The sequence below is a fragment of the Dunckerocampus dactyliophorus genome, chromosome 13 (genome assembly GCF_027744805.1).
Source record: "Dunckerocampus dactyliophorus isolate RoL2022-P2 chromosome 13, RoL_Ddac_1.1, whole genome shotgun sequence".
Classification (NCBI taxonomy): Eukaryota; Metazoa; Chordata; class Actinopteri; order Syngnathiformes; family Syngnathidae; genus Dunckerocampus; species Dunckerocampus dactyliophorus.
The window spans coordinates 2,360,998-2,376,510 of NC_072831.1; the positions used below are offsets into that span (position 1 = coordinate 2,360,998).

At 43.7% G+C, this 15,513-nt stretch overlaps 1 protein-coding gene across 6 annotated transcripts in view; it reads left to right on the top strand.

Annotated features, from left to right (window-relative positions):
* The window catches only part of slc18b1 (solute carrier family 18 member B1), a 25,586-nt gene continuing 10,073 nt past the window's right edge, over positions 1 to 15,513 (top strand). For 5 of the 6 annotated variants that reach the window (XM_054797151.1, XM_054797153.1, XM_054797152.1 and 2 more), the window contains exons 1-7: positions 1 to 171; positions 255 to 379; positions 7,624 to 7,719; positions 7,791 to 7,864; positions 7,943 to 8,090; positions 15,092 to 15,248; positions 15,313 to 15,449. In XM_054797151.1, the coding sequence (XP_054653126.1) occupies positions 141 to 171; positions 255 to 379; positions 7,624 to 7,719; positions 7,791 to 7,864; positions 7,943 to 8,090; positions 15,092 to 15,248; positions 15,313 to 15,449 (768 nt within the window). In that variant the 5' untranslated portion in view covers positions 1 to 140. Of the gene's footprint in view, positions 380 to 7,623; positions 7,720 to 7,790; positions 7,865 to 7,942; positions 8,091 to 15,091; positions 15,249 to 15,312; positions 15,450 to 15,513 lie in introns of all 6 variants that reach the window. The other variant, XM_054797156.1, reaches the window with a different exon arrangement.

Below are 15,513 nucleotides of genomic sequence, written 5' to 3' on the forward strand. Positions count from 1 at the left end.
CCTGCGCTATTTTAACTTCATTCAGGAAATACAGTCTGCGGTCGAGTTTGAGTAGTTGATCGTAAAAGTTTGCGTCTGTCTTACTGTGGGAACATTTGAACGCAAAACCGCTGACCACCTTCAATAAGAAACCAAAGAAAATGCAGCAGGACGCGGATTCTCAGCGTCAGGGTTGGTGAAGTGTTGGACAAACGGTTGGAATTGATGACCGTGTTTTCCCAACGTGTTTGTGTTTGGAAATTGCTTTTCATCAGAGGACTCGACAGATCGTCCCACGAGGATGACAAGACAGCAGACCCTCACCTTGATATCCATGGCATCTGTCAACTTCAGCTCCATGATCTGCTACTCCATACTAGGTCCTTTCTTCCCCATTGAGGTGAGACCTTCTGCCTTCAAGGTCAAACTTATGCCTGCAACACAACATACAGTATAATAAACATATTGTTCGATAAATAAACAAAGGCGAGGAAGCTCACTCGCTATTTAGCGTGATTGTGTATTCAAGATTCAAGAGTTTTATTGTCATGTGCATAGTAAAACAGGCAGTTATACTATGCAATGAAATTCTTATTCTGTTCATTCTCCCAAGAAAAGAAAGAAAACACAAGAAAGAATAAGAACATAAGAAATATAAATACCAATAAATTAAGCAACAACAACAGAAGAGACATTAATACAGATACATAATACAAATAAATAAATCAATAAATAAATAATAAAGTGCTATGAGTGTGTGCGTGTGTTGCGTACGGCGTGTATGAATCCATTTCCACGAAAATATTGGCGACGAGTGTCGCAAGGGACCTGGAAGAAAAAGTGTGAATATATTTTCATACATTTGGCCATCACAGTATGCTTGCATCGAGGCCAAGCGGGGCAGCGACCCGCTGTAAGAATCATGAGCTGCAAAGTCATGTTAGTGTGCAATGCAAGGCAGCATTAGCTCCACATAAAAGTATGTGTCAAGGAATTTATTTTTAAATGTTTGACTGTTACAGTCTGCTTGCTTTGGGGCCAAGTGGGGCAGTGACCCACTCGAGCCAGCAGATGGAGCTGTGATTGGGGGATTGGGATTGGGTGTTACAAAATATATTTGTCGTTAACAAACTACAAATCATGTCAGTATTTTTTAAAGTCAATTTTAGGCCCAGATAAAAGTGTGTGTCAAGGATCTTGTTTTTTTTTTATTTCTGGCAGTTACAGCCTGCTCGCTTTGGGGCGAAGAGGGTCAGTGACCCACGAGTGGTTTCAGATGGAGCTGCGGTGATAAAATGTTTGAAAAAATTAATGTGGTGTTACGAATCGGTACAAGCTACAAAAGTTTGTAAGTTAATATGAGGCCCACATAAAAAGGAATCAAAGATTTTAGTTACAGTCAGCTCGCATTGGGGCGGCCAAACAAGGCACTGACCCACTGCAGCCAGCAGATGGAGCTGTGATAAGATTCAAGATTCAAGAGTTTTATTGTCATATGCATAGTAAAACAGCAGTTATACTATGCAATGAAATTCTTATTCTGTTCATTCTCCCAAGAAAAGAAAGAAAACACAAGAAAGAATAAGAACTTGTGTGTTATGAACGGAGTGAGCCGCAGGTGGGATTCCAAGATGCGGGAGTCGACGTGATGTTTGGAAACAGTTTATTCCAAACTAAAAGGATAACAAAAGTAGCAAAAATACAAACAAGGAATGGGGCAACAAAAGGTGACCCGAATGGAGACGGGAAAAAGGCAGAATAACAAAGGGAGCTACCAAAAGGGGTAGAGCTAGTAACAAAAAACGCTGCTGAGTAATCAAGCAGGATAGTTCTAGCACAATGCTTACGCTGCTTAGTAATCTAAGCAGGGAGAAACTAACTAGCAGAGCTAACTAGTACAGAGACAAATAGCATAAGATGGTAGCAGAGGACGCCTGGGTTGAGGATTGAGAATCAACAATCTGGCAACGGTGTCTGGAGATCTCATGTCTTAAGAGCAGTCCCGCTAATCACCTCCAGGTGTTGCTAATCCGCTCCTCATGATGGTGTGGCGGGTGTACTGCAAACATGAGCAGAGGAGAGGGCAGCAACGCAGCACACAGCACACCACATTGTGGTCCTGGACTTCAAACTCCTGTAGCGTCTGCCTGACGGTAGGAGTGTGAATAATGAGTGTTGTGGATGTGTGCTGTCCTTGATGAGGTTGTGTGTTCTTCGTAGGACTCTAGTTTTATAAATGTCTTGCAGTGAGGGGAGGGCTGCCCCAACAATGTTCTGTGAGGTCTTGATCACCCGCTGGAGTGCCTTCCTATCACGTGTTGTACAGTTACCGTACCAAACAGTGATGGAGGCGGTAAGGACACTTTCCATAGTGCATCTGTAGAAGCAACTCAGGATTGTGGTGGACATGCCAAATTTCCTCAGTCTTCTCAGGAAGTACAGTCTCCTTTGGGACTTCTTCAGAATTTGTTGGGTGTTGTGAGACCAGGTGAGGTCCTCGCTGATGTGTGTGCCAAGGAACTTGAAGGTTTTCACCCTCTTCACCTCAGTCTCAGGGGGTTTATGCGGCTCCTTTTCCCTTGTTCTTGGGTCGATGATCATCTCTTTAGTCTTATCTGTATTGAGAAGGAGATTGTTATCACGACACCAAGCTATGAGGTCCGCCACCTCTCTTCTGTATGATGTTTCAACACCACCAGTGATCAGTCCGATGACTGTAGTGTCATCCGCAAATTTAATGATGCTGGTGTTGTTCTGGGAGGCCACGCAATCGTAGGTGAAGAGCGTGTAGAGGAGCGGACTCAGCACACACCCCTGTGGGGTCCCAGTGGCCAAGTCTGAGGAGCTTATTTGTGAGTTTGTGGGGGCTGACTGTATTAAAAGCAGAGCTATAGTCTATAAATAGCATTCTGACGTATGTGTCCTGGCCCTGTAGGTGAGAAAGGGCTGTGTGGATGGCAGTGTTGACTGCATCATCCGTGGACCGGTTCTGGCGATATGCAAACTGTAGAGGGTCCACAGTTGCCGGGATGCTCTTTTTGATGTGGGTCATGACTATTCTTTCAAAGCACTTCATAACAATAGGAGTGAGTGCTATAGGGCGATAGTCATTCAAGCAGGTCACGTTGCTCTTCTTGGGTACGGGCACTATGGTGGTGGACTTAAAGCAGGTCGGTACAGATGCTTGTGCAAGCGACAGGTTAAATATGTCAGCAAGCACATCAGCTAGCTCTGATGAGCAAACCCGAAGTGCACGTCCTGAGATGTTGTCTGGGCCTGCTGCTTTTTAAGAAGTTGTTTAAGAAAGCTTGTTTAAAAAGTTGTCTGTATGTTGGAAAAAGGAATATGGAGATGTGGTCGGCCTCTCCAAAGTGGGGTCTTGGAACAGCCTTCAAAGCACCTTTCATGTTGCTGTAGACTTGGTCCAGGATGTTATTTTCCCTTGTGGGGAACGTCCAGCCAAACCACACTTCCTGATGAGCTGAATGACTTTTATGCCCGCTTTGACACCCAAACTCCTGATGAACAGAGAGGGTGGCTGAACTTGGGGAGCACACAGGACTCACCTCTCATGGTGACATCAGCTGATGTGCGCAGGGTTCTGAACAAAACAAACCCACGAAAAGCAGCAGGCCCAGACAACATCTCAGGACGTGCACTTCGGGTTTGCTCATCAGAGCTAGCTGATGTGCTTGCTGACATATTTAACCTGTCGCTTGCACAAGCATCTGTACCGACCTGCTTTAAGTCCACCACCATAGTGCCCGTACCCAAGAAGAGCAACGTGACCTGCTTGAATGACTATCACCCTATAGCACTCACTCCTATTGTTATGAAGTGCTTTGAAAGAATAGTCATGACCCACATCAAAAAGAGCATCCCGGCAACTGTGGACCCTCTACAGTTTGCATATCGCCAGAACCGGTCCACGGATGATGCAGTCAACACTGCCATCCACACAGCCCTTTCTCACCTACAGGGCCAGGACACATACGTCAGAATGCTATTTATAGACTATAGCTCTGCTTTTAATACAGTCAGCCCCCACAAACTCACAAATAAGCTCCTCAGACTTGGCCACTGGGACCCCACAGGGGTGTGTGCTGAGTCCGCTCCTCTACACGCTCTTCACCTACGATTGCGTGGCCTCCCAGAACAACACCAGCATCATTAAATTTGCGGATGACACTACAGTCATCGGACTGATCACTGGTGGTGTTGAAACATCATACAGAAGAGAGGTGGCGGACCTCATAGCTTGGTGTCGTGATAACAATCTCCTTCTCAATACAGATAAAGACTAAAGAGATGATCATCGACCCAAGAACAAGGGAAAAGGAGCCGCATAGACCCCTGTTTATTGATGAGACTGAGGTGGAGAGGGTGAAAACCTTCAAGTTCCTTGGCACACACATCAGCGAGGACCTCACCTGGTCTCACAACACCCAACAAATTCTGAAGAAGTCCCAAAGGAGACTGTACTTCCTGAGAAGACTGAGGAAATTTGGCATGTCCACCACAATCCTGAGTTGCTTCTACAGATGCACTATGGAAAGTGTCCTTACCGCCTCCATCACTGTTTGGTACGGTAACTGTACAACACGTGATAGGAAGGCACTCCAGCGGGTGATCAAGACCTCAGAGAACATTGTTGGGGCAGCCCTCCCCTCACTGCAAGACATTTATAAAACTAGAGTCCTACGAAGAACACACAACCTCATCAAGGACAGCACACATCCACAACACTCATTATTCACACTCCTACCGTCAGGCAGACGCTACAGGAGTTTGAAGTCCAGGACCACAAGGCTGGCAAACAGCTTTTACCCACAGGCCATCAGGCTTCTCAACGAAGCACTCACACACGCCGCACGCAACACACGCACACACTCATAGCACTTTTATGTATTTATTTATTTATTTGTATCATTTATCTGTATTAATGTCTCTTCTGTTGTTGTTGCTTAATTTATTGGTATTTATGTTTATGTTCTTATTCTTTCTTGTGTTTTCTTTCTTTTCTTGGGAGAATGAACAGAATAAGAATTTCATTGCATAGTATAACTGCCTGTTTTACTATCCATATGACAATAAAACTCTTGAATCTTGAATCAGTTGCCGCCGCCGATGGAGAGCATGAAAGGAGTGAGGAGATGTAATAAAGTAGATTAATGGCATCCTCGTGCTCGAGGCATAATTACTAATCACGTGAGACGGATCATAAAAACACGCAGTCAGTCACTCTTTTTATTCTCAGTGGTCAAAAGGTCAGCCTTGCAGGAGGTCAGCTGTGGTCCCGGTGGACCAATGACCAGCAAAGCCCTGAAACGAGTGCTTATAGGCCACGTAATATCGGCTATTTTTCCCGCAAATCTGGATCCCACATGGGCAAAACGGTAACAAAAGTGGCCTGCCAAGTGCATGTCTGTCAACATTTTTTCTAATGAAATCCAAATAAAAAGCCAAACGCACTATCCAAATCTGGTTGGACTTTTGAGGCACATTTTTCTCTGGAGATCACGCTTGCACAATACTTTATCATGAACACCACCAACCAGTAGGGGGCAGCATAATGGCCACATTTGTTTGCACAAGAGGACTCTAATAATGTTTAAAAAGCATATTTAGAAGATCTTAAACAGGTTTTCTATGTTGTGTGTGTCTTATTTTCTCTTATGTCTACTATATTGGGTAATAGGAGTGTAAAGGTGACTATAGGGGTGTTATTTCATTTCTAGAGGGCTCTAATAATGTTAAAAAGTGTATTTAGATGGTGGTAAACAGGTTTTCTATGTTCTAACTACCAAAATATTCCATTTATAAATTAGGAACCTTACTTTGTTAAAATTCTGTCATCAGGAATTTGGATCCGAATAATTTTGTAGCTTAAATATAACCCAAAGATGGAAAAGAAATACTCCAAAATCAGACTGCAGAACATACTAGTATGATGTCACACTTCGAATTAGTAGGCGGCAGCATGCGAGTCTCACATCTCACAAAGCTGCTTCTTGACGAAATCAGCTACTTAAATGTTTATGCTAATTTTACGATCATGCAGGCATTGTAAGAAATTGTATATTGCACGTGCAATTGCAAGTGTATTCAACTGTGTTGTGTGAGCGCTAAATTATAATTTCACTTGGCCGTGCAGCTAGCCAACTCATGTCTGGGAAGATTTTTGACATGTTCACATGAATATCGTAGCCTAATAAACCATAAACTTCATTGTATTGTATTAAACGAGGGCGTCCAAAGTGCGGCCTGGGGACCGTTTGCAGCCCACAGTTGTTTTTCTTTATGGGCCCGTGGCACATTTAAAAAAATTGATTTAAAAAGGAAACTAAAAAAAAAAAACAGCAACAAAAAAAAAACAACACAAGTGGTAAAATCAGCGGTAATTTTAGAACAATAAAGTCAAAACAGCAAGAGAAAAAAGTTCATTATTATTATTAAGTTAATTATTTTATGACAATAATGACTAATGCAAATATCATATAATGATATAATATAAAATAAAGTCATTTTAGTACAATAAAGTTGAAATATGAAAGAAAAAAAGACATTTTTTTAAAGTCATAATATGAAAAACAAAACAGCAATTGAATTTTTGGAAAATTAGGTTGCAGAAAAATAATATCATGTGACGAGAATTAAGTCAAAATATTGTGAGAATAAAGTCATCATCGACACAAGAAAATGTACAGTTGGAAAATTATTAAAAAAGAACAACAGAAATGAAAAAAGAGAGAAAGACAGAAAAAGTATTCTGTTGAGAGGAAAAAAAGGTCACAATTTTTTTATGAGAATGAACTCATAATATGAGGAAAAGCAATGTCATTTTAGTAGCATAGAGCTGAAATATTAAAAACAATATTATTATTATTATTATTAAAATATGAGGAAAAAAAACAAATAAAGTTGTTATTTTCGGAAAATTAGCCTGGGAAAAAAAGTAGGGATATGGGATGAAAGTCAAAATATTAGGGGAATAAAGCGAAAATATTACTAGAAGCAAATTTATGACGATTATGTAAGAAGACATAAATAAATACAATAAAAAAAAAACAACAACACAAAAGACTGTAAAAAAAGAGCAAAGAGTGAAGTTGATATTAATAAAAGACTTTTTCACCTGTACGACAAAGCTGAGATGCACTTTTTTCCTGAAATATATATCACGTCTTCACGTATCTCCATGTGTTGCTTTACAATCCTTTTCCTTTTTCACTGCAAAAATGTTTGGATACCGCTCTTTGAATAAATGTAAAACAAGCATATTAAAGGACAGAATGAAAGATTCCTTGAAAAGGGATACACGTTTAGAACATTTCAAAGACGTGTCCTTGTCGTATGCACGCGTGCTAGCGTGAGCGCTAGGTAGGTAACAACTCCATGAGAGTGCATGGCCGTGACTCCAAAGGTTGAGAATGGACAAAATGGTCAAATTTGATGCATCATTTCGGTACAACCCAAGGATGAAAAGGGATGATAAAAATACGACGGCAGAACAAGCGAGGGCATACTACACCAACGTGGTTCCGGCTATGAAAGTCGTATGTAAAATGAAAAATACAGCAATGTGGGGGGCACCCGCACTTGCCGTGACGTCTTTAGACGTGTCACATGACTGTTTGCGCCCAGGCAGAAAAGAAAGGAGCGTCCCAGATGGTGGTGGGCATCATATTTGGCTGCTACGCCGTATCCAACCTGATTGGCTCGCTGATCCTGGGCCGATATGTAAGTCGCACACCTGTTCTTCCGTGTTGACATGCTTTTGCTTTGACGCTTTGTGTGCTCGTCTGTGGCAGATTGTTCAAATTGGCGCCAAGATGATGCTCATCATGGGACTCTTTCTGTCGTCGGGCTGCACCATTCTCTTCGGGTGACCATGACAGTCTTGGACTAAACACATGTGGGTCCTTTGTAAAAGGCTGACGGCTTGCGTTTGCGCCCCCTGCAGGCTACTGGACAGAGTTCCCGCGGGCCCCGCTTTCATCGCTCTGTGCATCATTGTGAGGTCTGTGGACGCCGTGGGCTTCGCGGCCGCCATGACCTCTTCCTTTGCCCTCTCAGCTAAAGTCTTCCCCAACAATGTGGCGACTGTTTTGGTGAGTGTACACGGCCCTTGTCTGTGTGGCATGCTGTTTACACGTCGCCATCACGAGCCTTGCGTTGCATTCCCCGCCAAAAGCGCCTTGGGAAAGAATAGTGGAGTGTAGCAGTGGGTCATGGAAGCATATGCATCCTTCCTGTCATGTGTGTTGTCATGAATACATTTACTGTGTACTTCCATGTTCACCATCCCTCCAAAGCACGTGGAAGTATATGTTCACTGCTCTTCAGCTCATTCAATACCAAAGTCGTATTTCTACGTCTTTTACGTTCTTTTTGCGCCAGAGGCAAAAACAGGTGATGACGCAAGTGCACCGTAAAAGAGGTGACTTTTCATGCAGTTTTTAAGCCATGGAAACGGCCAGAAGGTGGCAGAGGTGCGTTTGATAAGAGCTCGGCATGCGTCCTTTGCATGTGTTAACGCGCTTGACAGCGAAGAGGAAGCGAGAGAGCGTGGAGGACTGTAGCGTGCAGAAGGTTATGCACTGTAGGGGCATTTTTACGCATTCACATGCGCGTGCACACAGTTTAGTTCCAAATGTGAAAACTGTAAAGAGTTCATGGTGTTATATTTGTACATAAATTGGTGTTGGTGTAGTTGTTTAGATATTTGAGCTGCCATGAAAGCAAAAAAACTGTGTTAAGTGAAAGTTATGCTTGAAAAGTATCTTTTCAGAAAAAGCTGGTTTTCCCCCTTTTGTAGTGAGGAACTGATATTTTCCTGAAACTTACCGACGTTCCACTGCTGGTTACTAAAGAACGGAAACAAGTTGGAACAAACTTTTTTTCTTGATGAAAGACGGGAGTCTAGTCTTTATTTTGCTAGGTTCCATGTTTATGTAGCCTTAGAACACAATGTTCTGTGCACCTTGAAAATTCAGTCAAAATTGTCGAAAATGGTCGTGACTGAAGAGGTTGTCTTTAGAAAAATGTCTGTGGTTGAATGAGTTAATAAACTACAATCATGTCAAACTAGTCATTCTTTGCAGACACCAGGAAGGTGACAAGCAATTGGATGTCTCATTTAAATGCCGCATTTAGATTCAAGATTCAAATTGTCATATGCATAGTAAAACAGTAGTTATACTAAGCAATGAAATTCTTATTCTGTTCATTCTCCCAAGAAAGAAAGAAAACACAAGAAAGAATAAGAACATAAGAAACATAAATACCAATAAATTAAGCAACAACAGAAGAGACATTAATACAGATAAATAATACAAACAAACAAATAAAAAAAAAAAAAATAAATAAATAAATAAAGTGCTATGAGTGTGTGCGTGTGTTGCGTACAGCGTGTGTGAGTGCTTCGTTGAGAAGCCTGATGGCCTGTGGGTAAAAGCTGTTTGCCAGCCTTGTGGTCCTGGACTTCAAACTCCTGTAGCGTCTGCCTGACGGTAGGAGTGTGAATAATGAGTGTTGTGGATGTGTGCTGTCCTTGATGAGGTTGTGTGTTCTTCGTAGGACTCTAGTTTTATAAATGTCTTGCAGTGAGGGGAGGGCTGCCCCAACAATGTTCTGTGAGGTCTTGATCACCCGCTGGAGTGCCTTCCTATCACGTGTTGTACAGTTACCGTACCAAACAGTGATGGAGGCGGTAAGGACACTTTCCATAGTGCATCTGTAGAAGCAACTCAGGATTGTGGTGGACATGCCAAATTTCCTCAGTCTTCTCAGGAAGTACAGTCTCCTTTGGGACTTCTTCAGAATTTGTTGGGTGTTGTGAGACCAGGTGAGGTCCTCGCTGATGTGTGTGCCAAGGAACTTGAAGGTTTTCACCCTCTCCACCTCAGTCTCATCAATAAACAGGGGTCTATGCGGCTCCTTTTCCCTTGTTCTTGGGTCGATGATCATCTCTTTAGTCTTATCTGTACTGAGAAGGAGATTGTTATCACGACACCAAGCTATGAGGTCCGCCACCTCTCTTCTGTATGATGTTTCAACACCACCAGTGATCAGGCCGATGACTGTAGTGTCATCCGCAAATTGAATAATGCTGGTGTTGTTCTGGGAGGCCACGCAATCGTAGGTGAAGAGCGTGTAGAGGAGCGGACTCAGCACACACCCCTGGGGGGTCCCAGTGCTCACAATTCTTGAGCTGGATGTGCGATTGTGGACTCTGACTGACTGGGGCCTGCCTGTTAGAAAGTTAAACACCCAGTTACAGAGGGAGGGTGACAGGCCAAGTGTGAGGAGCTTATTTGTGAGTTTGTGGGGACTGACTGTATTAAAAGCAGAGCTATAGTCTATAAATAGCATTCTGACGTATGTGTCCTGGCCCTGTAGGTGAGAAAGGGCTGTGTGGATGGCAGTGTTGACTGCATCATCCGTGGACCGGTTCTGGCGGTATGCAAACTGTAGGGTTCCACAGTTGCCGGGATGCTCTTTTTGATGTGGGTCATGACTATTCTTTCAAAGCACTTCATAACAATAGGAGTGAGTGCTATAGGGCGATAGTCATTCAAGCTGGTCACTTTGCTCTTCTTGGGTACGGGCACTATGGTGGTGGACTTAAAGCAGGTCGGTACTGCAGCACCTGCGACCCCTGGTGGGCACTCAGCTGGACCCCCTGCAGTTTGCTTACCGGCCTCGGATCGGAGTGGACGACGCACTGATCTACCTGCTGCACAGATCACTGCTACACCTGGAGGACAGCGGGAACGCTGTGAGGGTCATGGTTTTTGACTTCTCCAGTGCCTTTAACACCATCCAGCCGTCACTACTCAGAGTGAAGATGGAGAGTGTGGGAGTGGACCAACACCTGACTGCATGGGTTATAGACTACCTCACCAACAGACCACAGTATGTGAGGCTGCGTCACTGTGTGTCTGACATGGTACTCTGCAGCACAGGTGCCCCTCAGGGTACGGTGCTCTCCCCTTTCCTCTTCACCCTCTACACCTCTGACTTCACACACAACTCCACCAAGTGTCACATCCAGAAGTTCTCCGGCGACACAGCCATCGTTGGTTATGTTTCAGAGGGGAATGATCTGGAATACAGGACGGTCATCAGGGACTTTGTCAGCTGGAGTGAGCTTAACCAGCTACAACTAAACACCAGCAAGACAAAGGAGATGATCATTAACTTCCAGAGGAAAACACCTCACTTCACACCGGTGAACATCCAGGGAGCGGACATAGAGTTGGTAGACAGCTACAAATTCCTGGGTGTTCACCTTAACAACAAACTGGACTGGTCCGTCAACACCCACGTCCTCTACAAGAAGGGCCAGAGTCGCCTCCACCTGCTGAGGAGACTGAGGTCCTTTGGTGTGTGCAGGACTCTTTTACGGACCTTTTATGACTCTGTGGTGGCCTCAGCCATCTTCTACGCTGTGGGCTGCTGGAGAGGGGGCAGCACGGACAGGGACAGGAGCAGGATCAATAGGCTGATCAGGAGAGCGAGCTCTGTCCTGGACGGTCCTCTGGACTCCGTGGAGGAAGTGGGGGAGAGAAGGATGTTGGCTAAGCTGACATCCATCATGGACAACACCTCTCACCCGCTACATGACACTGTGGGTTCCCTTAGCAGCTCCTTCAGCAGCAGACTGTTACACCCACGGTGTAAGAAGGAGAGGTTCCACAGGTCCTTCATACCGACCGCTGTCAGGCTCTACAACACCTGAACCATTTTGTATTCACTATGTCACTATGCATTCTTTACTTGTGTATCTTGCTTGCTGCTGTAACAAGTGAATTTCCCTGCTGTGGGATTAATAAAGTACTACTACTACTACTACTAATACTACTACAGATGCTTGTGCAAGCGACAGTTTAAATATGTCAGCAAGCACATCAGCTAGCTCTGATGAGCAAACCCGAAGTGCACGTCCTGAGATGTTGTCTGGGCCTGCTGCTTTTCGTGGGTTTGTTTTGTTCAGAACCCTGCGCACATCAGCTGATGTCACCATGAGAGGTGAGTCCTGTGTGCTCCCCAAGTCCAGCCACCCTCTCTGCTCATCAGGAGTTTGGGTGTCAAAGCGGGCATAGAACTCGTTCAGCTCATCTGGAAGTGTGATTTGGCTTATGGTAAAATGCAGACCTTTTTATTTGCCTCGTGAGTTTAGCGCTGTGTATTTAACTGCTGTTTACATCCCACCATGAGCTAACACTGCTAATGCACTAGGCCTCCTGCATGACATCATTGATAAACACGAGACCAAACACCCAGACGCTGTATTCATTATATCTGGCGATTTCAACCACTGTAACCTCAGGACTGTCCTCCCCAAATATTACCAGCATGTGAGCTTTCCCACAAGGGAAAATAACATCCTGGACCAAGTCTACTGCAACATGAAAGGTGCTTTGAAGGCTGTTCCAAGACCCCACTTTGGAAAGGCTGACCACATCTCTATATTCCTTTATCCAACATACAGACAACTTCTCTGTACATCTGTGCACCACCGTTTGTTTACGTAAACACAGACGCCGCCACCTCTGTGTTTACCAGACGCTAAAGTCCGATCTCCCTGGTAAGCAGCAAATGATTCCAACTGGATCGCCGAGTCCGGTATATCCTCCGTCAGCCAGGTTTCTGTGAAGGTGAGGACACAGCATTCCCTGATGTCATGTTGAGCTGTAATCCTTGCTCGTAGTTCGTCCATCTTGTTTTCGAGGGAGCGGACGATGGCGAGCAGCAGGCTTGGTAGCGGTGGCCTCGTCGCTCTAGCTTTTAGCCTAGCATTTAAAAACAATAATAGAATAATAGAAATCATATTGAATGAATGTGTTCCAGCGTCAAGCCGTCTGTCAATAAACCTTCATCACCGTGTTTTCCAGACGATACGTCACTCCGGAGTATCAGTCGCGTTTGTTTAAGTCAGAGCAAGAAGAGACATTTAATTTGGAAAGAATTGAATGTCTTCTTCATTTTCTTGTTATTTTGTGAACTTTATTTCACAGAATTCAAGAGCAAGGTGAGACATTTAATTTGGAAAGGCAAGCTATTCAACTGCAGTACACAGCAGCACACACTGCACTCCAAGTCACATTTATTCTTGTTGTTATTATTATGTCTTTATTTGTCATTTGTTGTCAAATATGAATATTTATGATGAATTTTGAAATAATTGTACGTATTGTTGCTATTTAATTTTATCATTTCTGAAATTTATTTCACAAAATTCAAGACGAAGAGGAGACATTTAATTTGAAAAGGCAAGTTATTCAAGCACACAACAGCACACTCAACAGGATGAACACATAGTGGACACTTGTTATTGGATTTATTTTTTTGTATTATTTCTTTTTTATGAATGAATTTTGAATATAGTTGTATGTATTGTTCTAATCTCTTTTATTGTTAACTTGTTTGTGAACTTGATTTCACAACATTGAAGCTGCATTTAAGTCATTGAAGTACACAACAGCACAGACGACAGGCGTCGACTGTGTTAACGTAACACATTCACACTTATTCAGCATAAAGGCAGCCCCCCAGTTCAGCATAAATGACTCACGCTTTGCAGAGTACTTCGCAACAGTGTTAGCAAAGCGACACGGTCACCGAGCGGTCTTTTGTAGGCATTGCTGGAATGCAATATAAGACTTACTGTACATATGACGCATTTTTGTAACTGTTGCCATTTATACGCTGGAGTGACTTCTTCTTCTTCTCCTTTCAGCTTTTCCCTTCAGGGGTCGCCACAGCCAATCAATTGCCTCCATCTAAGCCTGTCTTCTGCATCCTCTTCTCTCACACCAACGACCTTCATGTCCTCTTTCACTACATCCATAAATCTCCTCTTTGGTCTTCCTCTAGGCCTCCTGCCTGGCAGTTCCAAACTCAGCATCCTTCTACCTACAGTATATATTCCCTATCTCTCCTCTGGACATGTCCACACCATCTCAGTCTGGCCTCTCTGACTTTATCTCCAAAACCTCTAACATGTGCTGTCCTATGATGTACTCATTCCTGATCCTATCCTTCCTGGTCCCTCCCAGAGAGAACCTCACTCCAGAGCTAGAGTGACTTAGGGGCCATAAAATATGACAGTTGGCAAACGTCAGACAAGTACGATGACATTGGTAGCAAGTAACAATGTGTTTCCACAAAGCTAGCATTGTGAGTAAAGCATGGCATCATTGACGTCAGTAGCAATTCGAGGCTAATTTAGCCAGCCGACTTTGATGATTATCTGTCGTCTTGTCTGCGATGCGAGTCCAAGCGGTCGTAAAGTACGTACAGTACATGTCGTGCTTCAGCGCCAAGAACAAAACCCCTGCTTCAGGCTATGATTGATGGTTTGTGTCACATGTCACATGTCACATGTCACATGTCTGTCCTCCACAGTGGTCATGTGCAACGTGCAAACTAGAGTGTGTTGTGTGAACAGTGTTGGGAAAATGACTTCGTAGTCGTAGTTGTGAGCGACTTTCCCACAAAATAAATTGAATTACTCCTTCAAAGATGTAATTCTTTACCACTGAAAGTAAAAAATCTTCAGATATGGGATTTAGCTTGAGTTTCATGAAATAAGGCCCGGGGTGTCCAAAGTGCAACCCAGGGGCCATTTCCGACCCGCCGCAGTTTTTTTTTTTTTTTTATTGGCCCACGGCACATTCTAAAAATAGAATTTTACAAGAAAACTCGGCAGCAATTTTAAGAATACAGTCGAAGTATTAAGAGGAAAAAAAGCTGTAATCTAACAAGAAAGTCATAATTGTACAAGAATAACGTCAAAATATGATGGGAATAAAGTCTTAATCTCGTAATATTATGAGGGGAGAAGAAGTAATGTCACTGCAGTAGCATCAAGTTGAAATATTAAAGAATTATTTTTTTTTTCTGTTTTCCAGAGGGTGAACAACAACTCTTGTTGACTAGCTATTTAGCTTCCTGTGCAGTAGTAGTAGTAGTAGTAGTAGTAGTAGTAGTGGCATGCAGTAGATACCAGCACATAGAAATGGTAACATGAACTTGATGAATGAGGTTACCTGTTACTCGACAACACGGTCCTCCCCCATCATTTCGGTTCTGTCTGTCTCGCCAGGGAAGTCTGGAGGTTTTCACAGGACTGGGCCTCATCTTGGGGCCACCGGTCGGAGGGTGGTTCTACCAGTCGTTCGGCTACGAGGTTCCCTTCATGCTGCTCGGATGTTTCCTGTTGGTCATGGTGCCGCTCAACATCTACATCCTGCCCTCCATCGGTACGAGAGCCGGTTGGTTGATTTGTATGCCTTAAAAGACGCTGACTGTGTGTTTGGTGCACAGATGCCGTTTCCTCAAAGGCCTCTTTCTTCCAGCTTCTAAAAAATGTGAAAATCGTGCTGCTCTGCTATGTCATCTTCACCCTGAGCTCAGGTCTGGGCTTCCTGGATGCCACATTGTCACTGTACGCTGTGGACCAGGTGAAATTCCTCTTGATGGCAAAGCTTTTGTCCACCGTTGAATCGTTGCTGAAGAAGTCTTGTT